The 27510-nt window shown below is 37.5% G+C and overlaps 1 protein-coding gene across 3 annotated transcripts; it reads left to right on the top strand.

The window, feature by feature from the left end:
• The first annotated feature begins 62 nt into the window (after positions 1 to 62).
• LOC124170657 (dynein axonemal intermediate chain 4-like) lies at positions 63 to 27179 on the top strand. 3 transcript variants are annotated; one of them, XM_046549528.1, is made up of 15 exons: positions 63 to 149; positions 7957 to 8043; positions 8244 to 8346; positions 9840 to 9994; positions 12210 to 12314; positions 12537 to 12609; positions 13207 to 13386; positions 13989 to 14104; positions 16234 to 16472; positions 16580 to 16719; positions 18611 to 18768; positions 22133 to 22312; positions 22404 to 22577; positions 23899 to 23976; positions 26201 to 27179. In XM_046549528.1, exons 1-15 carry the CDS (start codon positions 114 to 116, stop codon positions 26285 to 26287), a joined length of 1911 nt encoding a protein of 636 aa, XP_046405484.1. In that variant the 5' UTR covers positions 63 to 113; the 3' UTR covers positions 26288 to 27179. The 3 variants fall into 3 exon arrangements, with proteins under 3 accessions (XP_046405484.1, XP_046405486.1, XP_046405485.1); XM_046549530.1 differs by lacking the exon at positions 63 to 149 and adding an exon at positions 169 to 337; XM_046549529.1 differs by lacking the exon at positions 63 to 149 and adding an exon at positions 365 to 829.
• Positions 27180 to 27510: the final 331 nt, after the last annotated feature.

Below are 27510 nucleotides of genomic sequence, written 5' to 3' on the forward strand. Positions count from 1 at the left end.
TCCGAAGCGAAGCATCAGAAGCTCGCGTTCCGCTGACTTTCCACTGGCCAAGCCACTGGCGCCAGTAGGCGCCAACCGTGAAGCTGCGCAATATATTTCTGTGATGCAAACAGATGCCAAGCAGCCCATGGCAGCAGGAGAATAGTGTGGTGTGTAGTGTTACTTGTGGTTGGCAAGAATGGACGAAGGGGTGAAATTGTTTATGCATTGCAGTAGGGAGGATATTCGGTAACTTTTGGCTGCTGTTGCATTGGAAAATTTTGTTTTCATCTTAATTCCGGTAACTTTTGGCAATGAATTATTATGCTGTCACCCGCATCAACGACAGCGCCTTTTGGTAAAGAACTCCTTCGTTTATTACCAATCAACACATGTTGGCATTAGCTAGTTATTATTTTTGAGGCAGGAAGCAAAAATTCGCCAATGCGACATCGCTAAACATCTCTCCGTAAATTAAATCTATTTGTTCTCTGGTAAAGGGTCAACCGCCGTAAGCGTTGTCATGGGGGTAAGGGATTTCCAGTCTTCTTCATTCACGATCCGCAGATAATGCCCGTTTTCAGTTTTCGTAGTTATTTCATGATATATATAAATGCATAGGGAAGAGATTCCGTCTTGGAAGGGATAGGACGAACAGTGCGGGCGTGGCATAAAATCAATCTCGTTGCCATGGCTACAGTCAAGCAGGATTTGGGTTTGCTTTCAGCAAGGAGAGGGATGAAAGATTGACGTTGTTGCTTGTGTTCATGTCTTCAAATTTTCTGGAATCCGCCTCTTTTACTGAGGGTGGTGCGGTGGATTGCGGCCTAGGGGTATGTCAAGACTCAGGGTAAATTTTGTTTTAAAAATATTATATGAATGCAAAACATGAGAATCTCGAGTGTAGAAATTCATATCATCCCGTCGGGTATCGTTATTCGGGAAAAAATTGTTGCCTTGCTCTTTCCGTATGAGATGAGTCGGTGGCGAATTCATGTATTGAATTCAATTGTTCTGTATGATAAAGCGGAGTGACAACAATATTTATGTTTCAATTCCTAGTAATTTCTTCAAAATACCTTGGAGAAGTGACTCCTTGTAGCAGTAATTCCCCCAATTTATCACTATGACTTGACCGGATTGATAATCCATGACGATAACAATGTCATGTATATTTTATGTCATGGATATTCTACAAGCGAAGGTAGTTTTTTCATGGAAGTGGAAGAGCAAGTTTTATATTTCATTTATGTGGTTGGGTCTTTAGTCTCCTATTAGATTTGTCTCTTAAGCTCAGCATACCTCCTTCATTATATCCATAAACCCTGCTTCATCCTCTGCCTTCCATCCCAATTTCTCCATCTTCCGGTTACTACCACATCACTTGCTACGTGACAACAGCAGTTTCACTGGCACCACTACTGCGGAGATGCTGGCACTACTACTGCCAGCATCTTCAGGTCAGCCGGTAGTAGTGCCAGTGAAATTGTAAGAAACCGACACGGTTTAAACAGGAAGATGAAGAAATTGGAATCTCAACACTGAGGAAACCTTCATAGTCACTCTGCCTTCCATGTTTACCAAGAATTCATCCCTTTATAGCAGCTTCTATTATCCGCTTGAAACCCAATACAAGTTCAACCAAATTTTCTGCCTCATTTTAATTTCACCTGGCTGCCTACTCTTGTTGCCTACTGTGCTTAGAACTTCTCTGTTTCTTTTTCTCTCCATCCATTTTATATTTTTCATTCTTCCTAGCACTCTCATATTTCAAGCCTACTCTTGTCTTCTCCTTGAATTGTACTTCCTTACCATGCAACACTGTGCTCTAAATTTAATTATTTCTTTACATCACCTCTTGTTAACTGGTGGCAAACACTTCCCCTGCCAGCTGTATTCCTTTCATGATGTATTTACTAAGACTATACAGCAATATAGTTTCAGTTTTTAAATTAGTGTTCCACCAAAATCATCTGTTCTGTTGCTTGTTCCTCCAACACCATCTAGCTCCCCCCACTGTATGTAATTATGAATCACCAAATCCCTTCCCTAGAACCCACAACATTTTTTTTTCATTAACAGGGGAAGACTTGCATGTACAGTCAAACTATGATAAATAAAGAGTTCAAGGGACCGGCATTTTTTTCTCACTTCCCCAGTTTCTCTCTGACAAAGGTTCTGCAATGACCTCTCTCACTTTCAGAGGTGCTCATAAGGAAGTAGAGGGAGGAGAGTGAGAGATACAGCATGTAAACTTCTGAAATTTTCTGTGAAAAAATATCTCTCTGTATCTTTCTCTCTTAACTCGTACAAAGTGTATTGATAAAGCTTTGCATATTAAATCAAGCATAAGGAGAACTGTCCACCGGGTGAAAGTCCGAGTTCAACCACCAGTTATTTTAATCCTGTCAACCTAATGGTATTCAATACCTCCACTGCAAAAACGCTCTGCAATCGCCCACCGAATCAAATCCGCTCATCTGGTAGCCCAACAATGTGAATCCACTCAGCTGGCAGTGCCCGGAGCATAAACACTTATCTCCTATTCTCCAAGCTTGGAGGTGAGCATTTGTGCTCCAGACACTGCCAGCTGAGCCGATTCATATTGTTGGGCTACTAGATGAGCGGATTTGATTCGGTGGGCGATTGTTGAGCGATTTTGCAGTGGAGGTATTGTATGCTAGGAATTGATACGTGAGTTAACTCTCTTATTGCTATCCTTCTTCCTGGGGCACTGGCTAGAAATGTGGAGAGTATTTTCATAAAATGTAGCAACTAGGAAAAGAAAACAATGCAGAGATATTTTATTACATATCCACGAGCATTTTCTTTTTATTATTGAGGTTAAACTGTTTAATATTGACAGAATATTTGTACGTTTACTGAGGTAAAATAAATCCATTTAATAAGTAATAGCAAATTAAATGATGTACTATGTAAGAGCTGATATATCGGCCCGCTGCACTGAAAGGGTTAATTTCTTGAAGAAGGTGTTCCCCTCATGCCAATGTTAACTAAAATGTATAGTACAAATCAAAAGCATGAGTGTGACATAGGTTTTCCGTCATTCCGCATTGAGTTGGACAGCATGCTCATACTTCTCCACTTGAAGTTGGCCAAAAGTCCTCTCACTTATAGAGGTTCCTGTACTCTCACTTCTAGAGGCTTTCAAGGGTAAACATGACAGTACCTGGCAATGAGTCTCACTTGTATCCAGTTCTCTCTTATCGAGGTTTGACTGAACTGCACTGCCTCTCTACTTCTTTTTTTGGTCACTGGTGACCAGAAAATTAGACATTAGCAAGTTTAGCAGAAGCTTTCCTCTTTGCTTTCTGAGCGTGTGCAGGTTAAAAGATGCGCACCCTTTCTCTGAAAAGTAAATACTCTTTCTCTTGTCTCAAACCAAGTGTATTACAGTAAAACCTCTATGTAGTGAACCTCTTTACATTGTAAACCTCCATACTTCATGCCACCCCTACGGTCCCGTCAGATTTACATGTAAATTTATAGGCAAACCTCTACATAATGAACCTCTATATCTTGTAAAACCTCCACTTATCATACCAAGGAGACACCCCCGAAACAGCCTAACTACCTCCGCAAATCGTACCGAGACAACTAGAGACCGTTAATGCAGCTGCGATTACGTACATGGAATGATATTTTCAGCGATAAATGTTTCATGTTTATTTTTTTTCTTGTTCACCTTTAATATGCTGTAATTTTCACGTTAACCATTAGCTATGACCATTTTGTTCCATATGAGAGCTTACCTAACAGTAAATAAGAAAAAAGGTATCCAACTATTCTAGTAATTTTAAGTGACTGTTGAATTAAGAGAGCTCACGTTGTTTTCTCACGAATCATGGTAAATATCATGGAGTAGCGCTCGCTTTCTGTTATTATTAAATAATAAATATATGTTTACTAATGCATGCATGTTTGTTTAAACTCATAAATACTATGGTTTAAAAGACAGCAGTGCCTTTCATTTTCGTAGGATATGAAAAAATGGTGCCTATCACTAAAACATCTCTAGACTGAACCTCCATGCATCAAATTGCCCAAATTTTGGTCCCCTCTGATGTGAAGAGGTTTTTCTGTATTTCCTTTAAAATTGGATAAAAACTGCAAAGGACATTCATCCCTTCTCTATGTTAATAAACTGATACTGACTGAAATGCATTAGAACCACGATGTTATGAAATTCAAGGATCTTAGAGAGTAGCAAATTCATTATTGTGAAATTCGTTATTGGAGAGCTAAATTTTTTTCGCCTAATTTACTGTGATTTCGATGCTTGTGAACCTTATGGTACCCACTTAGATGTGAAAAATTTTATATTGGTAAGTATTGGCATCTTTATTTTTTGCTGGGTACAATGGAGTTCCAGTTCAAACACTGTTGTTCTCTACAGTGCCGCAGTGAGGGGGGGTTTTGGGGGATAAACCCAGAGCTGAGAGAAACTTTAAAGTTTAATCCATTTTACTTAATTTGATTAAAGTACTTGTAGAAGAGTATAAGGATTAGTAAAATATCCCTCAGAAAGTCATAAAACTCACCATTTTGAACCATTTATCTTAAAAGTTTTCTGGGGGGGGCACTTATCCTGACAGGTATACCACACACCTCAGGTCTAGTTGTGCCTAAAACTCCCCTAGCCTGAATTTCTAGCTGCGCCCTTGATTCTCTATGTATCAAATTAGTAAATGACACCTAAAAATTGAGCTCCAATAAATGAAAGATTAAATATTCATTTTCTAAATACATTTAAAGTACATTTTGAAACTTTAGTGATTTAATTTTGACTGTAACAGTGTTGGCAGTGCACTGACAAGAAGACATGGAGCCAGCATTGATGTGGGGACTAATCATTGACTTATGCAATGCCTGGGTCTTTTCTGTCCCTCCAGAGATTCGTTTTGCATATTGTTGTATCGATAACTTGTTCAATATATCTTAAAATACATCTTTGAGAATGCTTATTGAGTAATACACTCGTATTTCACTGAAACAAAAAACTCAATCTAAGTACCCTCTTGCCAAGGCTTTTTTTGTGCTAACATTATCTTCCTTATTAAATTAATTGGGCTCAAGGGAAGTGTGATCTGTTAGTTCAGTGTCACTCTGGTCATGATAATCCAGAATATTTGCATTGAAATTAGTAAAATAGGAACAAAATAGAAATGTTCTACATTAATGTCTGCATTTAAAATTTCCGATCAAAACTCATGGTCTATAATGTGAAAAAATTGCAAGCTATCCATATAAGGCATCGGAATCTGCTCAGGAATGCTGTGAAGAAATCCAGCTAACCACCACTGATTACATACTAATTGTAACAAGACTTATTTTGTTCCATGCTCCAATAACCACCACAGACTGCTTCCATACTATTTTTCTGCCATTGTTGTGCACACATATGTACTTTCCATCAGTGCATATGCTTAAGTGGCCAAGGGTGCAATGGCAACTCCTCTCGGATAGGGGAGGGTGTCACTCCAATTCGAACTCATGACAACCAGATGTAGTATACTATAGAGAGAGTTCCATATATTTCATTCACCTTGTATACATATAATTTAATTGCTTCCCATCCCTGTGGCACTAAAAACTTTGTGGTATGAAATTTAAAAAAATGATTTAATTTTGTGGTGAGCTAATGCAACTGCTCTGTGCAGCACTAGATATCCTGACATGCGGCTTTGGCAAGCCTTTACCGAGTAAAAAATGGCTGAGGTGAGGAAAGAGATAAACACCAATGGGGTTGTCATGCCTGCCTAGGTGTGCCGTTATTTTTATGAATCGCCTCAAGAAATCTGAAAATCACACTACAATGATTCAGTGTTTTGGGAAACATTGAATGATTATCCTGCTTGTGAAGACAGTGCCTTCTTTGTTCCTGAGGCCATCCTTGAATTTCTATGCACCGTTAGCGATAGATTCTTCGCCTGAGAGAGCGTTGTCCCCCCTACTGTATCCCACAGTTGACCCAAAATGGTTTAAATCACATTGTCTATGTATTTTAGCTACTACCATAAGATATATTGGAAATGAGAATAAAAAGAGGGAAATTTGAAAATTTCACGGTATTCAGCCATAAAAAGCATGTGACAAGAGATTAGAGCAGTGAGATGTTGCATCATCAGGCAAGTTAATTATCCGAAGCCAATAGTTAAAGGTAGAAAGACAGTAGATGGAAGCTAGGAAAATAATAAATAGTTGATACTGGGGATTGCATAGCTGCAAGGAGCCTGACACAATTTTTGTTTCCGAATGTACCACATGGTAGGAATTACCATATTTCTCCGAATATAGTCCCCCTCTGACTGTAGTCCCCCCCTATAATTTTGAGGCTTCAGTTTGTGGAAAAATTTAAAAAATGTATTTGAAGATAGTCCCCCCTTTACCTTTACCATGGGCATTTTTGGAAAAAAAGGGGGGACTATATTCAGATAAATATGGTACTACCTGGTGAATTAGAGCTTTTAGGATACTTCGGGTGAAATTATAGCATAAGAAAAATGTGGTGGTTTTACCTTCGTGAGGAAACTTACTTTGGTCCCTTGGGGGTGAACAAGCAGGCTTAGGGATCTTGGGAGTAGTTTAAGTTCATTAGGTATTTGGTCTTGAAATACTGAAAAATGACTACCATTACTTTTGTGAGACTTCTTAAATTTACCCATAATGATCATGATACACGCATTTTCTCTATATAATGGAGTGATAGAAAATGGGTTTTAGTCTAAATTAGTCTACAAAAGCAATTTGGATCTAGTTTTCAAGAGATTGGGGTAGATATTGAGAAAACCAGAGGTTATACCATTGCAAAAGTTGAATTGTGAAGGGAAATGCAGCCTACTGTAATGGCTGAATTGCCTCAATAAAAGCTGATATAAAAAAGTGGTTTCTTTGAGGTCTTTTGAACAGATTTGAAATTTTGAAGTTGGTTTTGGTACACCTGATAAAAGCACATACTTCTTTTGAACCAGAAATTAAATACATGAACAATTTTTTGTTCAGTTTTCATTTTTCCTGCCAAGGGTTAAGGATGGGAAAGCTATTCAATTAATCATCCTCTGTGTTGTTTATTATAATTACGTAAATGAATGATGTTCATTTCTTGCTGTTTTGATCATAGTGACAAAAAAATGAATCGGAACTTCCACTAATGAAAGTATGTTGTCAGTAGCCAGTGGCGCATCGAGGGGGGGAGGGTTTGGGGGATTAACACCCCCCCCCCCCCCCAGAGCTCAGAGAAATTTTTAAGTTTAATCCATTTTACTCAATTGGATTGTTATTACTAATATAATAGTGTAAGGATTAATAAAATATCCCTCAGAAAGCCGTAAACCTCACAATTTTGAACCATTTACCTCAAAATTCCGCAATTTATTAATCTCGCACCTACCACTTATCCTGGTGGGTATTCCATACCCCCACTCACCCCGCTATTTTCTTTCTTAATTTTGTTATTGCTTGGAAAGTAGTGTTGTCAGTGAAGAGAAGAAGTTTAGTTATTTCTCTTATATTTTTCCTAGACTTAGGTTGAATAAATGGGGATGCCCAATTAGGTTGCAGCCAAGACAAACTCAATGCATCCAAAATAATGGCTGTAATTTCATGTGATTGTGCAAAAATTTCATTCAGGAAAAATTGCTTCTTGACTTGGACTTAGACCGTAACCCCCCTCAGACTGCTTTAGCGAATTAAGCTATCCGGATCTAGGTTTGGAATGTGCTCAAAGGGAAGTAAAGTTGAGGTCATTTTACTCTCTATGAAATTTTCACCTGAAAGTGCAATTTGTGAGTGTCCTTTTTAAGGTTGACTGGTGTCTTGCATTTGGTTATTTGCTAAATTCTGTTCATGAGTATAAATTTATTTTTATGCTTAGTGCAAAAGTTTTATCGTGAATGTCACTAAAATTTTTCAATCAGTGATTTTTGATTTATGAAAAGTTATATATATATATTATAGGTTTTCTACAAAGATGAAGATGTTACACCAGAGCCATTGGGTGATCCTTTTCATCTTTACATGCGAGAAGCACCAAGAATGGTGCAGGTTGGTTGCTTTCTGTGTTAGTTAAAAAGTATTTGACTTTGAATATTATGACATCCAGGGTAATGAGTTCATATACATACTTGCAACTTTCATTGAAATTTTAAGTTTGAATTATCAAGTAAAAGCCATGTGATAACATGATTCACCACCAATGGTTTGCTGTTGTCAATTAATTTAGACTTTGTTTTAATTATTTGCAGGTGGAAGACCTGAAATACAAAGACTCTGGATCATTCACTGAAGATGAAAACCTTGAAAAAGTAAATATACCCATAGTGGAGGATGATATGCTAAAAAACAGCGGTATGAAAAAATTGCAACATAATCCTTAGTAGACAACTTGCAAAGTTTTGGTACCTACCTATGCATATGAAGACGTTCTTTCATAAATAATACAAGACTCATTTCAAAGTCTCCAATGCATGTTTAATATTAGTATTTTTTGTGGAGGGCTGGCTGTATATCAAGTGATATGAAAACGAAGCATGCTTGACCATCAACAGACCTACAATATATGACAAATTTGCATTCAGACAAATAGTGGCATAACTAGGAATATGCCTTGGGGGGGATGGGATGGCGACCCTTCCCCCCAGGCAAAATCTGGTTACATTTTTGAAAAATGACATGCCTGGAAATACATTTTACATCATTTTGGAACTAAAAATGTGACTTTAAGCAGATGTAGTTGTTATACATCAAAACTAAAAAATAGCTTTAAATAATTTTTTTATTTCTCTGAGTTTTTGGGGGGGTGGGTTCTATCCCCTCACCCCCCCCCCCCCCATATTTATGCCACTGCAGACAAATACACTAGCATAGAAACCCATGATAACAATTTCAAACAGCCAATCAGTGGCATTAGTTGATAAACAAGCATGTTTAGAATATTCTATTTGTGCCAAGTACGATCCATGCCAAGTCTGTTTTTTGTGCAGTCAGTGACTAGAGAACTATGGGCTTTTTTCTCTACAGAAACATTTGAAAACTTCTGCAAGTTTTATGATTTGCAAAAATGTCAACAAGACTGACTGGCTGGCCTACTGGCAAATTTCCCGTAGTAATAATAATGATAATTATGTTTTATTGGTCAAAAGTATTCTGAAGATACACAGGCTTAACCGTAAAAAATTCAATGGTGCATAAAACTGTACTTAATGCCCAAGGTGTGGTAAAATAACTTTAACCTACTTTAACAAATTAAAAAACAAATTACCTCTAAAATTAGGGCCTATTTTGCATGCTTTTGGTATGTTACTATCCAGTTGCCAATCCAAAGAGGGGCTATGGGTGGCTATAGCCCTCCATTGGGTATCCAATTTACACTAGACAGGATAGTAATTTTGCTCTGACCTCCCACTACTGCTGGGAGGTTACTCCCTACTTAGCCCCCCCTATTGTCCCGATCCAAAATCCGTCACTGGAAGAGATCTATCACTGGCATATTTATGAATTTTTACATTTGCAAAGGGTTCATAATCATAGATTGTGGAAATGTATTGGAAGTTAAAATATTTTAGAATATAGCCGTGAAATATTTAAATAAAAAGTAGTCGAATGAGTTCAAAAGTTCGCATTTTTATTTTGTTTTTCTTCTCTACACTTTTTCATTTATCTATGCCTCTTTTGGCAGACTAATTGGGACACAAAATTTGGTATTTATAATTAAATTATTCATTTCAGTTGTATGAGTGATTTTATGCCATTGAAATAGAAGGATCTGAAATAATTTTGTTGTTTTTACAATATTCAAGATGGTGAAATTAGCTGCTAGCGGTTTCTTTTTTTCTCTGCAGTGAAGCCCGGTTTAGAAATTCCAAAGAATCTAGCCAAACCAATTGGAGATGATGCATTCAAAGTACTTCTCAGGGAAACCAAAACTTTTATCATACTCTGCATTGACAGCAAATTTAGGGATAAAGGAGAGAAGCACTACAGAGAAAATGAAAAGGTAAGAGAAAGGAGGTGAAAAAACAATAACAGGTACAAAATAACTTAGAGCCTTTGCTTTGTCTTTCTCTTCCCTAAGTATTAATGTACGTTTTGAAATATTTCTTATATATCACATGTAAAATCTACCTTCTACCTATCTTATATATATAAAAGAGGATGTCTATTTGTCTGTCCGCTAGGCATTTCCATATGGCTGCACTAATTGCTACCAAAGTTGGTACATCTCATACTCTCGAACCCAATAGTGCTACTTATGGTTGCATCTGATGCATCATTCACATCGTTATCTCATTACCATTTGTTACATCACATCATTCAACTTCTGGGTTGTACAGCCTGCCAAGTAGGCACACCTCTTGACACTCTCACAGGGATAAAACTCAAATGATACTCAGGGTTCCCACTCAACCGTGAAAACCTTAAAGCCGTGAATAAGCCGTGAATTTTGTCTACCGTGAAAAAACCTGGAAATAGCCGTGAATTTCGTCATAAAACCTTAGAAATATCTCAAACTTGATTGTAGAACTATGGTAGACAGATTGAAAGAAAAATCGATGTTTTGATCACGTTTCAAGGTCGAGTCACATGCAGATACTGTCCACGCATTTTTCTGCACACGTGTATTCGAAGTGCAATTATTAATTGGTCCGTGTGCCATGACAGCACATTCACCTTAATCCTGCGATTGGAAGACATTAACACTGGCAAAAAATCAGGCACTTCTTCACTTCCCTGCCACCCTGCTCTCTCCATTTTCCCACACACACCCTTTAGCAGGACCTGAATTTTGCTAACTATAGGTGACGTCATAAGAGATAGCACTTTCATTTCTGAGTTTGCATTCAAGGCATCTGTTGCGTTTGTTACACTTTTAGTTAACGTGTGGCCAATGATTGTTACGTGATCAATATTTCTGCCTAAAATGTCTTATCTACAAACCGTGAATTTGATGACATTTAGACCGTGAAAACCTGGAAAAAACTGTGAATTTTATAATGTAGTTAGAGTGGGAACCTTGGATACTATACTTACCCATTAATCCGCTCGGTGCAAACCTTTTTACTGGGGTATGCATTCAAACGAGATTTTTGGTCTACGCATGTACATACACACGTAACGATTAATGTTGTGGAGCTGGGTATAAGCTGATCTCATGCACAGTATACAGAAATTGGTACCTATATACACCACTGTCACCATACTGCTTTATTCCTTTACCTAAAAATCCTGCTATGTGACAATGAATCCCAAGCTCCCCACTTCTATGGGTAATATCCTCCCAAATCAATGCCGAGTGTCCTACAAGTGATAAATAATTGTTATGGTAAAATGGGTGGTGAATTTTGAGTTGGGTTTGGGTGTGCTCGTGGTGAGCAAATATACGGTACCCTAAATATTAACATAAGTTTATTATGCAGTACGTTACCTCCAGTGTAGGCATGATAAACTCCATTGATTCAGTGATAGCCACAGACTTTTTGGTGTCATTGCGCGCAAGCAGTGAGGGTCCTTCTCCAACAGAATCGGGGATGCTACTATCAACTAAGGGTGCCTAATCCCTCGTCCTGGTATTTGAGGGTGCCCAGAGTCCTCCTCACATCTTCCTCCAAGCAGTGCTTCCTTTTGGCTGTAGTATGTATTAAATAAATGCTACAAAGCACCACCAGTTGGAGCTACTGCTACATTACCCCCTCACTAGTGACAGGGATCTGGAATGACATACTAAAATAAAAAAGAAACAATGGAAATGGGAAGGAGGGTGACGGTGTGTGTTATAAGGGGAAAGTTAGGTAGAGAATTCGAGTCGGAAATGAACCATTGATTGCCACTGCCAGCCTTCAGGCTAGGGTAACAGCGGCTGGTAGTTGTCACTGCTGCTGTGGGCTCACAGAGTGGCCATAGGATGGTCACCGGTGGAGCCGATATATCCAGGTCAAGGCGGATGACTTTTTCTCTGTGGATCTTTCGCACGATTGTGCATTGTGGGTGACTCCCGTAAAAGTTATCACTGCGGCTAGTCCCGGTATACTTTAAACGGGTCAAACTGCGTTGAACATGATGGAGTAAATTGACACTTGGGATGCAAATAATCAGTTTTTGAACTTGTGATGAATTGCACATTGCTTCATTACATTTTAAAATGTTTGAATACCATACCGAAGAACACCAAATTTGTTTCATTGCATTTTATCACCAGCGTATTTGTATTACAGAGTGAGCTTCAGAGGAAACTTGTTGAAAAAGTTTCCCATTCTACCCAGACGATGAAAAGTTTAAAGAGGGATGAATCTACAATGACATCACCTGTGATAATGGTGGTGGGTGTTCACAAATAGACTTGATTTTTGAAAATTAGAGACTAGAATTTGATTTTCTTAGATGTAGTGCAATTCATTCGCCATCACTATTAAATTTACACATGCATATTACTTACAATTTATTTTTGAAACTTAAAATATTGTGGTAGATATTTTCCTTTCAATGCTTTTTCTTAATTTGTAAGCTTACTTTTGACTGTTAATTAATATTGAAAATTCTAGGATGTTTCTACATTTGTGTCAAATTGGGATCTATATTGCTCATCATTGGATAAAAAGCCTGTTTCACAGATGGGTGAGTTAGTTGAAATCTGTTGTGAAAAATTCTGATGCTTTCTGACTTCTTTGACCTAATAATGTCCACTTTTGATGAAATATGTGGAAATTGAGGTACCCTGTGAACAGTACTGGCCCACCCATGTGAACATGCTAGAGCCACTATAGTGGGTAAGACAATGGGTGGGCCTTCTTCGTCATAAAATCTAATCTGATTGTATTTGATTTATTTTGTGGAGTGAATATGGACAATACAAAATTATGTAGCAAATTAACAGAGTGGTTTTCCTCATGCCTATAAATGTATACAATTTATTTTAATTTTACAAAATAAAGTTTATCTTCAGACTTTGATTCTGAAATTTGTCCGTCTTATTTGGATGGGCCAGTGTGTCCGAAAAAAATTTGGGTGGCCCCTGGCCCACTCTTGCCCACCCCTAGCACTGCCACTGCCAGTGGTGCATATTTGTCACTTACAAAATTGCCATTCATTCAATGATCTGGAGATAATCTTCATGAACTTTGGCAAATCTTTTAGGGCTGCTGTTTAAATTGAAGTAGTTACAAACTTGTTAGTATATGCAATGCTCTATAATTTTCACGTTTTTCCCCTTAGGAAAGAAGTCCAAGTTTTGGAGTAAGTTTGACAAAGTTGTTCAGCCAACTCAACAAGAGCAAATGAGTAAGACTGTGAAACTCCGTCAGTTTAAACACGCATGCATCATAACTGAAAGACTATTGGCTTCAAATAATTACTCAGAAAAACAAACCAAGTTCTTGAGAAATCCTGATGCAGGTAATATTAGCATTCATAGAAATCAATCTAAAACAAAAAAGTGGAACTATTTCTCTTAAATGGGCTCCTTCACTATTTTTTTATTATTCTTGATTGTGATAGTATGTACTTGATACTTAAAGTGACCCAAATTAATTTTTTTGATCTGTCGCCAACTTCTTGAGCTGTTTTTGGTGAAAAATCAATGGCCTTAACCCTTTCCCAGATAAGTTGATGATGTCACTGACTCTGAAAAAGTAGATCACTGCAGCTTAGTTATTCCTACGCTTTGTGGGTTGACCTCACTTGGTTCATTTTTGTTTATAATCTCCTGCGGAATTCCTTTTCGCAATGAGCGCTTCTGTCTTAACAAGAGCTTTAACTATTTCTTATTTGAAAATTATGATAGAATGGTTGAATGGGGAAAAAATTTTCATAACCTATCTTTCCTTCCATCTACCGAATAAATTCTTTTAATGAATGACAAAGGGTATGATTGAATGACTCTATTAATATGGTTGTATCAAATTCTCCACTGATGATATTTTGGTTGCTTTTTATTGGTATGTATTCTTAGTAAGTTCCCATTAAAGAACTAATTATTATATACTTTTTTGGTCTAGGTTCCCATGACAAAACCAGCAAATTTCATTATGATATTGAGGAGCTTTGGGCTTTTAGTTGTATTGATACTGCCAATCGAGCTGTCACTTCGATTTCATGGAATCCTATTATTGAGGTTGGTATACTAAAATCAGCTTGATAAAATGCATGCAAATGTTGATTCAGACTGGTCAACTTTTTTAGATCACAAAAGTTCATGGTCATGAACTTGCCTTCGCTGTTTATCATGTTGAAGACTAGTTTGGTAGAAGAGATCAATTTCAACATTTTTGTAGCATTCCATAGTTTTTGGCTTCAGCTGACCTAGGTAATCTAAAATGGACCCAACTACTCAGAGTCAGCCGTTTGTAATGACAGCTGATTGGAATAATTCCAATCAGTGTCAAGCACATCTCCCCTGGGGTGGCACATGATCGTGCAAAAGATCCACAGAGAAAAAATCATCCGCCTTGACCAGGATTGGAACCCAGATCCCCTGATTTCCGGTTGAGTGCTTTAGCCAGTTAAGCTACCAAGGCGTCATTCTTCCCTGTGGATATTTGTGGACACTACCGGACAAGGTGTTGCTGGACTGCAGAGCATATGATGCCACAAGCAGTCCAATCGTGTGCACAGTGACACAGCCGGAGAGCAGGCCCGGACATAGTACACAAAGAGGAGGAGCTCTTGACTACGGGTGACTCCTGTAAAAGTTATCACCGTGGCTAGTCCCGGTATACTTTAAACTAGTGGCACATGATGTGGGATCTACTCTGTATTTACTCGTTAAATCATTCATTTGATTAAAATTATGAAAACTGAAGTTTTGTGATCTAAACTTGAAAGCTGGACCTTTGATGTACCACCGTCCCATTTGGCTGTGCCAGGGTGCTATGGGATCTTAAAATAAGCACTGGAAGAATGAAAGAAAGAGCTGTCTAAGATCAATGCTTTCTTTTTAACCTTCCTCCATAACTTTTCCCATTGTCAGAAGTAATATCTACTGAAAATCACCTCATCATTAATACCAAGTGTACAAATTCTCATGATGCTTGCATTCTGGTGTCATCAAGCTTCAATGTATCAATTAAAAATGGAAACTTAAATATGATATTTCTCTGATGGGAGGAGCTTCTCCCACTTTTTGGGTTGCCCAAATCAGAAACATTTTCATGTTTCTTTGAGTTCAATTGAAAATTGCATTAGTGTGACGAATTTTTTTGATAATGAGTTATTCGGTCATGGCATAATTCCTAAAATGTGTTTTCAAACAGGACATTTATGATGAAAAAAGTCCATAAGGCTAGAAAACATTATTGGTCTGTCCTGCCCAACTTTCTTGGTGGTGTGCTGTCCTTCTGATGTTAATGCTCTTATTCCCTTTCACAGCATGCACAATTATTGTTTGTTCTAAGATACACACAAGGTGTTGAGGTTGAGATAGTTTTACATGTAACCTGTGGGTTATTGTTATTAATACATTGTTATAGGTTTTCTACTCCTTTAGGTTTATACCTTAACCATTAGAAAACCTATAAAAGTTCTACCTCCAATTTTAACAAAATAGAGTGCAAGTAAAGTACATATTTATGATGCTTAAAGCCTTAAAAAATGTAACCAAAGCATTTTCTCAACAATTTAATTTGTCCCCTATATGGCTTTAATTTTACCTATCTCGCACCCACCCAGAGTTTCAAAATTGGTCTGGATAGTCAAGGGTATGGCTCACTCTTGCCCAGTGGTAGATCCAGAGAAGGGCTAATGGGGCTGGTTATAGCCCCCCCTGGTGTATCCAATATACCCTGGTAATTTTGTTTGGACCCCCACTACTGCTGAGAGGCTACCCTCCCAGACCCCCCACCTCACCCCCCCTCTTTTTCCTATCCTGGATTCACTACTGCTGTTGTCTAAGGTATAGGAATATTGAAAGATTTAATATTGAAGACCTCGTATAATTAAGTAGAATTTTATGGTGGCCACAGGTATAATTTATAATGCAATTCTTTGTGGACGCATTTTACCCTCAAACTTAGGTCCTTTAAGTGTGAGGTGGCTTAGGGCTAGCCCCCTTATCCTGAATGTTTGTTATTCTCATGCCTGCCACTTACCCTCACCTATCCACAGCAACTTTCAGGTTGAAAGACAGTGAATAACATATTTTAAATGATATTTGTCCCGTTGTGGAAGTGCAGTGAGTAGATCTGGCGAAGCAAAAATCCTCTGATGTGAATTATTCCTCATCCATTTTTCTAATTTTTCTTTCAGGGTGCTTTAGCTGTTGGATATGGAACCCTTGACTTCCATGATTTCACTGGAGGATTAGTATGCATTTGGTCTTTGCTAAATCCATGCCAGCCCGAGCAGTTTTACAAGTTTGACCATTCCGTGAATGATGTCAAATTTTCACAAGATCAACCTGAGTTGCTAGCTGCGGCTTGCCATGATGGCTCAATATGGATCATACATGCTACTCTTGGTACAAAGATGCCAATTAAAAGTAGTTGGTGAGACATCGTCCCATTATTATAAAATATTGAGTGAAATTTCTATACTGCTTTCCATCCATCTAAAGTGATCATTTCCTCCTTATGATTTCTCATTATTCCAATAGCGTCTCTCACATTGGTCCAGTGTGGTCTCTTGAGTGGGTGACTCATGATGATTTTGTTACTGAAGAGGAAGTGCTCATTTCATCTGGTAATGATGGACGCATATGCTATTGGAACATTTGCAATGAGTCTGCCTGTTCACGTAAGTTTATGAAATGACTAACGTTGATTACGTTGTTATTTTTAGATATAATGTAGTAATGCAAGAGTATGAATCACATTTTAATGGCTTTGCATTGTCAGTGGTGGATTATGGAGGAAGGTGAAGGGGATGGGCATCCCAGGGGTGAGGGTCTTGGGGAAGGCCATTCCTTCCCTTGTTATTCCTGGAATATTTTGAAAAGGTGGCAGTCTGTAATGTGGCTTTCCAATGAAAATTTTGTTTTACCAACTTAATAAGCAATTTTAAAAATCTACATATATTAAAGAGGATGTCTGTTTGTCTGTCCACTATGTGTTTCCATACGGCTCCACAGATTGTGACTAAAATTAGTGCGTAGGTGCATCTTATGCTCCCGAACCCCAAAGTGCTACTTTCGGTTACATTTGATACCTCGTTTTCTCATAACCATTTGTTACGTCACGCCATACAACTTCTATGGTTGGCAGTGGCGGAACCAGATGGGGGGCGCAGGGCCCACACGCCCCCCCTTTTGCGGGGCCACCCGTATTTGCAAACATAGCAGAACCACAATTGTAATTTTTTATATCATCATATGGCATTGTCTTGAATATGTGTATTATCACTTAAATTAAAAATTTCTGAGGCTCTGCATGTGACTTGATTAATTTTTATTATGATAAAAGTAAAAGTAACTCAAGATATCTTTTGGGCCCCCCTTGAGTTTTCTCTGTATCCGCTACTGGTGGTTGGACATCCTGCCAGGGTATGAATTCACAAGTTGTTTTTGGTCTACCCACGTACAGACACATGGCGATCAATTTTATGCAGCGGAGTATAAGCTAATCCCATGTGTGTTATACATAAATTGTTATTTCCATTGTTTGCTGTTCGCAGTGTGCTTAAAAATCCTGCTATATGACCATGAATTCTAATTTCCAAGTTTCCCACTTCTCTGGTTCTATCTTTCCTAAGCACCTGCAAGTAATTGGTAAATATCTAAAAGCCACTTGTTTACTTATAGCAGATCTCAGACACATTATCCCTGAGAGGTATTGCATACCACTAAGTTGCAAGGGGAATTTATGAACCACCTCCTCTTCCAAAATGATGGCCTTACCTGCTTCTGTGTCTTGTGTGGTGCAAGCTGTTCTCTTGAGTGGTTCAATTTCTCAAGTTCACCAATAAGCATATAAAAATATTGCTGACATTGCAGGACTTATCCTGGCTGTTTCCTCTTATGTCTAACGTCATTAAACACTTGTGTCACTACCTAGAGGTTCAAATCCTGCTTGGTTAGTTTTTTGCTATGCATGCCATGTATAGTTGTGATTTTTAACTTATTAAATTTGAAGAGGACAATGTGTCCTAAATTTGCATGGTTAAAGATGTTAATAAAAATAAAATTCATGGTTGTACCCAATTTTTGGTTTCGGTAACAGGTATATGGGGTTTTGGTCAGTCTCTTTGGAGCTACAATATAATTGAAAAAAAAAAAGAATGCCCAGAGATACTGCAATCACTGTTTTTCACAAGTATGCACTGCAATGATTGCTTTTAAGTGCTTTTGCCATCTTATTTTGTTCATGTTTCTCCCTCTTTGGATGATCCTGTGAGATTTGAACGCTCCCATTCAATTGAATTTAATTGAGTGAAAGCCCCCATTGATCATTTGTTCGACATAAAAGACAGCTCAAATTTTTCCACATGAATGTAATTCAGTCGAACATTTTTGAGCTTTTATAACACTTTAGTTAACCATGTGGAGCTGTTTAGTTAATTTTGTGATTAATGTTAATTTTTCAATGGCCAGAGAACATAGCAGTCCTTTTTTATTATTTTATATCTGTCTATTTAGATATTACATAGATTGTGACATGGTATAAAATATTCTTTCATTTGATCCTTACAGAAATACTTCACTTAAGGTATGGGCCCCAGAAACAGTTAAAACCATCTGCTGAGGGCACAATAAAAGGCAATCATTACCTCTCAGGATTAACTTTGTCAATAGACCCTATGGATCGCAATATCTATTATGTTGGTACAAGTCATGGATTTCTAGCCAAGGTAAGATTTGCACCTGCCTACCAAGGGTGGTTGGCCTTAAATTTTTCCTTACTCGTATAATAAATATTAATACATATTAATTGGTGCCAATATTTTTTAATTTGAAATATTTAAATTTTTAATTCATCATAATAGCATTGCCTGTGAATCCTTCTCATTAAAATTACGGAGGTATGGCTGAAGTTTGTTGTTCAAACATCATTTTATGAATTACCTTTTTTTGGTGACCTTGGGATATTGGGAAATTGGAATAATATATGGAACCATGTACTTGTAATTGACGTAGCAATAAGTCAGTTGAAACATAGATGTAAAAGGGGGACCTTATCTATGAATGCGAGTAGTTCTTGTAAATATTTTGGCATAAGTAGGGTAGATTCCTTCATCAAAGAAAACGAAAGGCATTGATTGCGATTCGTTACCCACCATTAGTGTATTCATAATATGTATACAAATTATTTGGTTTTAGAAATCCCAGTTTAGACGAATGTTTATGGTCAATTTTAACCACATTTGGAAAAGGCCAGATTGGCACCCATGCGATGCCACTCCACGTGACATCACAGAGACCTAGTTTCTATACGAGTAGATAGGAGTTTTACATCGTCTGAGATTACCAATGCATGCATGAGGCACAGAGCTCGGGGAGACATGTCTTAATAATCACCTATTAAAACTGCCTAAGGTCAGAAAGGTTTCTTTGTTTGATAAGGTATTAATAATCCATAATTAAGCCAAGCGCTACCTACTAGCAGGGTACTCTGCTACCTGCTAGCAGCCTGCATCAGCAGCCTGCGCCTGGCGGCGCACATGTCCTCGCCCCAAGGTCCCCTCACTTTGTGGCAGCGGGAACCAGAATGACGTCACATGGGCTTTTCCCGGCATTCATACTTAGCCGTTGAGTTTTCACGCGCTTGAAAATTTTCACTTTTCATTTAATTGCAAAAAATAGATATCGTCATTTAAAAATGTACAAGTGTGAAATGCGTATTCCAGGAGTAATAATCTTTGGATTTAGGCAATAAAAAAATAAAAGGAAACCACCCTATTCTGGAAAAGTACTTATCTTCAAATTTGTAACTTCAAAAGGAGGGAGAGAAAGAATTTATCGTTACATGCTTATCTGTGGTGAGTTCATGTTGGAGTGACCACATGAGATGCAAATATGTACCAGGTGGTAGTTAAGGGGAACACATGGAATTGTTTCGGGTACTCAATTAAGCCTGGGGGTGTGGGCTGCTAACCCACTAAATGAATATTTCCAGTTACTAACAGCTTATAGGGTAGAGCTTGCTCTTTACATAATCCACTGGTTGCAAAACCTTTTGATTTAGTAATAGCAAGTTTTAGTTTAAAAATTAGTTTATTATTTTCAACAAGGACTCCACCCTGCTGCATGGATGATCCATAATCATAGCAGTCTTCATATAGCGGTAAGAGCCAATGATTTATATGTGCTCAGGTTAAGCAAATAAACAGAATTCTAATATTGATATAATAAGTTTAATGCGAGTTTAATTACAGCCAGTGTAGAGTTGTAAAACGAAAGTTATTCCACGATGGCTGTGGATTTTGGTTGTCATCTCACATAAGTGGAAAGGGTGCTTCTCTGGCTGATTCAGGGATGCTATTGCTTGGCTAAAGGCACCAAATCCCTGGTCCTATTATTCTATGGTACCAAGAGTCCTCCACTCGTCTTTCTCAGGGTAGTGCTACCTTCGGCGGTGGTGCACATTAAATAAATTCTATACATTACAGATCTGCCACTACACCATGGATCTGACGGTACAAAGTGCAAATGCATCAGCCTGTTATTTTTTAATTTTATATTGTTTTAACTATCGATGAGTTAACAGTCGGACTAGGGAGCTTATGAACCATCAATGTAAAGTTGTTGAATATCCCACAGATATTTTATTTTTAGGTTAAAATACTCATGTTAGATGAGTCTTTTTGGGAATATTTGGGTATAAGCCTTACAGAATACAGAAAAATATCCATTATTGCTAAAATTGGTCAATTATTAAAAGATTTTTGAAGACCCTCCATGCCAGGTTCCACCAAATAAGTTTTTGAAGCTCAAATTCCATGCTTTCAAGATGGAGACACCTAGTTATTAGGATTTCTCACATCCATCGCAGCAATATTTTTTGTGTGACATCATCATGAGACCCAATGAGAGTTGCATACATCGCTAAGGGAACTGTTTATACCACAGTTGAGTTTACCAATGGGGGAAATGTGAGTATGGCTCTTAAAGTCAAAGGATACTTGCTTGCATCCTCAGACTTTTTTGTACAGGTTCCAGTATCATGCCATATTAAGCAGTTTACCTTCTGTCGGAGTCAAAATGATGTGCCGCTGTACTGTGGACTAACTTTCACCATGCTCATCATTATCATCACTGGTCAACAATCCTAGGATTGGTTTGATGCAGCTCTGCACTCAGTTCTCCTATCAGCTAATCTTTTCACACCTACGTATTTCTTCTCTTTCACAACTCTCTTTACTTGTTCCATATATTTTGTTCGGGGTCTTCCTTTTCCATTCTTGCCTTCCACTTGTCCTTCGACGATTGTCTTCATCAGGCCATCATGTCTCAAGATGTGGCCTACAAGGTTGTTCCGTCTTCTTGTTAAGGTTTTCAGGAGGCTTCTCTTCTCTCCCACTCTTCTTAGGACTTCCTCCTTACTAACTCGGTCGATCCATTTGATTTTCATCATTCTTCTGTAGCACCACATTTCGAAGGCCTCTATCCTTGCTTTCTCCGCTGCGGTCATTGTCCATGCCTCACTTCCGTATAGGAGCATACTCCAAATGTTCATGCCTTTTAATCTATTGGGCACGGTTGGCACTATTGAAACTAATTGAAAACCACTTCATGCTCTTTGGAACTTGAGTCAAAAGATTTAGCACCCCATGGCAGTTGCGAACATAGCCAAGGGAACTGTTAACATAGTTGAGTTTATGAATGGAGGAAATGTAAGTATGGCTCTTACATGCCCATGTATTGCCAGAGTCACATTTTCATTGACCCAGCACAAGTCAAACACCTTTTGGTGTCATTTTAATTCATTGTTTTACCAATATAGGTAACAAGGTGGAAGGTTGAGAGGAATACGCAAGAATCAAAAAGTGTTAATATCAGAGTTTTTTGGCCCTTCCTGGGTTTGCATAAGTCTTTTGGATTTACAAATCTAGATATGCATGCTAATACTGATTTTAACGGTGTACCAGATATCAGAACTTCATATGTACATGAATTAATGCAGTAGCTCATTTTAATTTTGACTGATTGAAAAGGAATATGGAGCGATTTTAACTAAGAACATTTTGTGAAATAATAATTTCCTTTCATTTACAGTGCTCCATGGATTGCAAGAGCAATTTTCTGGATATAGTTATGGCTCATCAAGGCCCGGTATATTCCGTTCAATTTTCTCCCTTTTGCCCAAACATATTGCTGACTTGTGGAGGTGATTGGACTATGAGATTATGGATCAAAGGTGTGGAAGAACCTTTATTGCTCATTCGAACTGCAATGGTTTGTTTCACGTCCTTTTGGATCTTTGAAAAAATTTAAAACTATTTATGAATGAGGTAGTGGATAAAGCATGTGTTATATTTTCTTGTAGGAAGCTGTTATGAAAGCAGTCTGGTCACCAGTGCATTCTACTATCATTGTGAGCATTAGCGGCAATGAGCTTGCTCTTTGGGACTTGAGTCAAAAGATTCAGTACCCAATGAGAGTTGCGTACATTGCTAAGGGAACTGTTTATACCACAGTTGAGTTTACCAATGGGGGAAATGTGAGTATGGCTCTTTAAGTCAAAGGATACTTGCTTGCATCCTCAGACTTTTTTGTGCAGGTTTCAGTATCATGCCATCCATATTAAGCAGTTTACCTTCTGACGGCATCAAAATCATGTGCCGCTGTACTTTGCAAATTTATATCTGGGCTTCAGTGCATGCCATAATAATTAATAATACGTCATTTTAAAGAGAATTTTATTCTAAAGTCTGTGTATTCTTTGTTTAATGCAGAATTCAAAAATGCAGACACGACAGTGCAAAAAATGACTCCACGCAAAAATTAAATTGATAAAAACACTTTTATTGATAGCAGCCATTTTATTAATTTGAATTAATGTTTGCAACTTATTGTGGAAGATGAATGTTGTAGATGTAGTAGTGTTTCCTAGGTTGAGTTACAAAGTTCATAAAGTTGACAAAACGGCTAATTTTACGGTGTGCGGAGTCATTTATTGCACTGGTGTGTCTACATTTTTGAATTTTGCATAAAACAAAAAATATGCAGAATTTAGAATAAGTTTCTCTTTAAAATGACGTAATATTCGTTATTATGGCATGCACTGAGCCTGGGTATAAATTTTCAAAGTACAGCGGCACATTGTTTAAGAATTCATCTACAGAATAATACATTCTTGAAATTAAGAATGTATTATTCTGTAGATGAATTCTTAAACAAATTTTGATGTATCCTGCATCATTGTATATTTGTATTTATTGTATATATATTTTTATCTTGACGTGTCCTATATCCAGTGTACCCCTTGTACTTCTAGATCTCTGGACAAATAAACATTATTATTATTATTATTATTTTGATGCCTACAGTAGTGTAAGACTGAAATAGCTTCTTGCTTTGACTCTTGAGAAAACTCCTTAGTTGACTGAAATACTGATTTAGAGTTGAATCCAACCAGATTGATGCCCACCGCAGGAGTGAACACTCAGAGCCCTTCTGCAACTGCCGTGGCATTTCCCTTAAAGGCAACTGCTAATTAGCAGTTAGTATGAGCACTCGGCCATTTTTTAGCTGCTACTTGTCTTTGCACTCATCAGAGCTTGACTGATGTTCAAATAGTTCTAGGTAGATAATAGTGTGTTGCTAAATGATTCTTAAAGTCCTTTGTGGTGCTCAGTCAGCATTTTCTGATCTGGGAGGCTGAGCATATGCTATGCTCCCTTATTGAGCAAGAGCTGCGAGTGTTCACTCCTTCTGAATGTGCCCTTTGAATTATGTAATTGAGGCTCAGATTTTTCCTTGGTTTATTCATGATTCGATTTTTTTTAGTTTAATTACATCAACTTCATGAATTTTTATAGAATGTCACTGCTGGAGACGATGATGGGAATGTCCATGTGTACAACTTGCAAGAGATGCCATTCATTCCATACCATCAGGTAAATAAATATATGAGCTCAATATTCAACAAAGGTAATGGTTCATACAAACATCTATGAATTTTTAATTTGACCTTGCAATCATGCTGGTTTTTGCTATCCAAACCTGTGCTTAATTTGGGTCGTTTCTTCTCTATTCATATTGCGATTGGACTTTTCTTAATTTTGTTGGTCGAAATCAATTATTCAAATGTAAAGGGAAGGTTAGGTTAGTAGTTGCCCTTTGGAAATGTAAAAGATATCATAAGTAATTAGATCTTTCATTCAATAATAATTTAAATAATAACAATAATAACTGAAGGGGGTTGGGATAGTTCTGTAATTAACCTCACTTAAATAATTTAGATGGAAATAATTTTGACCATGTTTATTCCGATGGCAAACAATACAGATGTGTACTATCATCTCTCACATGTGGAAGTCCTTCTCCGTTGCCTTTCCGTGAGTGTTCTTTCTCTGGTGCCTTCCTGGTGCTAGCCTCTGCTTACCCTGATGGCATTGGCAGGGACCTCAGGGTCACAGGGCAATGACCTCAGCCAGTTGGCTGACCTTCATGGTGGCGCTCAAAACTAAGAGCTCCGCCACAATAATAATAGTATCAGAATCACATCATTTATTGATTACTTCTGTGTAGTACATATGTACTTATACATTCATAAGATTATGGTATTTAGCCAACTTTTCATCTTACATACTGTATTTCTCCGAATATAGTCCCCCCCCCCTAATTTTGAGGCTTCAGCCTTGGGGAAAAAAATTTAAAAAATATGTGTAAATATAGTCACCCCTTTACTTTTAGCACGGGCATTTTTGAAAAAAAAAGGGGGTCTATATTCAGAGAAGTACGGTATATGAAGGCAGATTTATCTGGTGTATAGTAGCTAAAGCATTAACAGTTGAAGGGCTTGAGATTTTCAAATGTCAAGCTCTTCAAACTGTTAACTATTCATTGGCTTTTCAGCTTTACATTTGTCTAAATATCCTCTCCTCTGTGTAGATTTTAAATTTACAGGCCCCATAGAGTGATTAAGCGGTATTTTTTAGCATTATGGAAGTTTCCTATGAGGTGACAGCTGCATCCCACCCATGATTGCTTGTGTAAATTTTAACTGGGGTAGTTTATTAAAAATACTGGAGAGTTTGGGTGGAATGGACTGTCGATTCATGTGGGAAACAAGCAACTACATATGTACATCTATTATAGGTCACCTGTTGCAAGTTCCAAAGGTGGTTCCACAGGTCGCCATTGGTTAAACCGTACACAAATACCAGGCAGGACTATACCTACCAAAAAATACAATTTCCCCATTTTTCACCCTTTACTCTTCTTTATAACAATAATATATTTGTGGATCTTCTCCAGCTTATTACTGAATTAATAATTTGAATTAATCTGACGTTTCAGTTAGCAACTTGCAACCCAAAATTAAAGCTGGGCATTATCATCAGAAGCATTTTTTTAACATGGACCAATATTTGCTCATATACTTGCAGACTAAAAAATATATCAGTATCAAAAGAGGCTTATTGATGGAATAAACTTAAGTTTCAAAAAAACCTAAATTTAGGAATTAGACAGTACCTTATGTAAAGAAAATACCCTTGTATTTCATGCTTCAAAATATAGACATTTGTCTTAAAATGGTAATATTTCGTAACCTCGCGAGGTGTGAAGGTCAGTACACCACCACATATTGAGGTTACCAGCCACTTCTGCATGCAACCATGTTTTGAAATATGTTGAACTTTACTTGTAACCATCAGGGCTGGATCCAGAATTTATTTCTGGGGGGGAGCAGGGCCTTACAAGCAAACTGTCCTCTTATATTTGGGATTAAAAAAAGCATACAACAATTAATATGCAAATTATTCTCTTTATTTTAATATGAAAGTTCTTTGTATGAAATTAAATGATTAAGGCTCCTTAAATACAAAACAAAACGAACCTAATGATAACTGAATAAAAAATCTTGTCTATTTTTTGAAGCGTCTATGGTAACAATGTATGCATTCTGAAACAGATGTAGTTAGTCAGAGATATTAAGATTTCATCTACTTTATTTTCACATTGAATTAAATTTATGGTCTATAGTTTTACTAAATTTATTGGTGCTTTTTGTATTAATTTTGGTCCCAACTGATTAGCGTGCTGTTGTAAATAGGCATTCTTTCAAGAAATTATTTCTAATATGTATTAAGATTTTTGCCTTTCATCTCTTTGCAGGAGAAATTCCTTATCAGCTCTCTTGAAAATTATTTGAAATCCTCTCCTAAGCTTTTATCGAAGCTTGAAAAAATGAAGAGTGGGTGAATTGAGGAATGTTTTTCTCATTATTTTACATGGTTTGTGCGGAAAGAGTATACATATGCACAATGATTTTAGGCTGCAAAAAATGATTTAGAATTATTGTAAAATCATGGTTTTAATTTTCAGTTTCATTTTTTAAATCAAGTTTGTTATCCATTGGATTTGACTATCACTATCTTATCTGTACTCAACTCTACATAATTCCAGCTCTTAAGAATGGATGAGACTACCTGCCTCAAATTCCTAAAAACTGGTACGACAATTTCATAGAATAGAATCGGTCCTTGGTTCAGTTTGATTCCTCTCCCTGGAAAACTTTTTATGACAATTGTCATGCTGTAACATGTGTGTACATAAAGGAATATGTGATGCTGCATAAGTTAACATGCATTGTGTTTTAATGGAGATTTGTCACTGGAATACAATTTTCACATTTTTCGTGTATGCCTGAATGGAAAATCTGGTACGATGAAAACTACAATTCATCCAATTTAAAGTCTGAGTCACTCCAGAGAAGTGTTCCCTGGTCTTAAACCATTCACCTTCCAATTACCCAGTGTAACCATGATGAAGCTGCAGCTGCCAGGTCTGCCAAAGAGAGGTTCTCTTCAGAGGACTGTTGAAAATCATGGGAGATAGGCAGTCTGTCCATAGTTTGACTTGTAGATAGACCAATGTGCTATTTTCTTGTGATAAAAACTGTAAGGAAATACAAGTTATGGATTGCTTCAAGACTAACCTACCCTGTGTGTACATTCTTGACCCCTCTGGAACACAACAAATGAGCCTCTGTAGATGACTAAGGGATGTATTTTGACCCAATATTGAAAGATGACGTTGTTGATGATGCCATCCAAATTTGAAACACTTCCTTCTCATTTATTAAGAGCTATCGCTCAAATCTTGAAAATTATTTGAAATCCTCTCCTAAGCTTTTATCGAAGCTTTGCTATTGTTCCAAAATTTTCTTTGTCTTTCAGGTGGGTACTATGAACAGAAACTTAATTTGAACCCACCCATCCTGAACCAAGAGTTTGGTTTCATTCAAGTCCCCAGTCAAATTGACTGGTGAAAATGGCATTAGGCTCAATTACAGACGCATACATTAAAACTCGCTTATAACGATCATGCATGTAATGAAATCCTACCTGTAATGAGGTGAGATCCTGGTCCTTTGGACTTTTATATTATCGCCAATGTTAATTTCCCCACATGTAACGAGTAGG

This window comes from Ischnura elegans, chromosome X (genome assembly GCF_921293095.1).
Source record: "Ischnura elegans chromosome X, ioIscEleg1.1, whole genome shotgun sequence".
Lineage (NCBI taxonomy): Eukaryota > Metazoa > Arthropoda > Insecta > Odonata > Coenagrionidae > Ischnura > Ischnura elegans.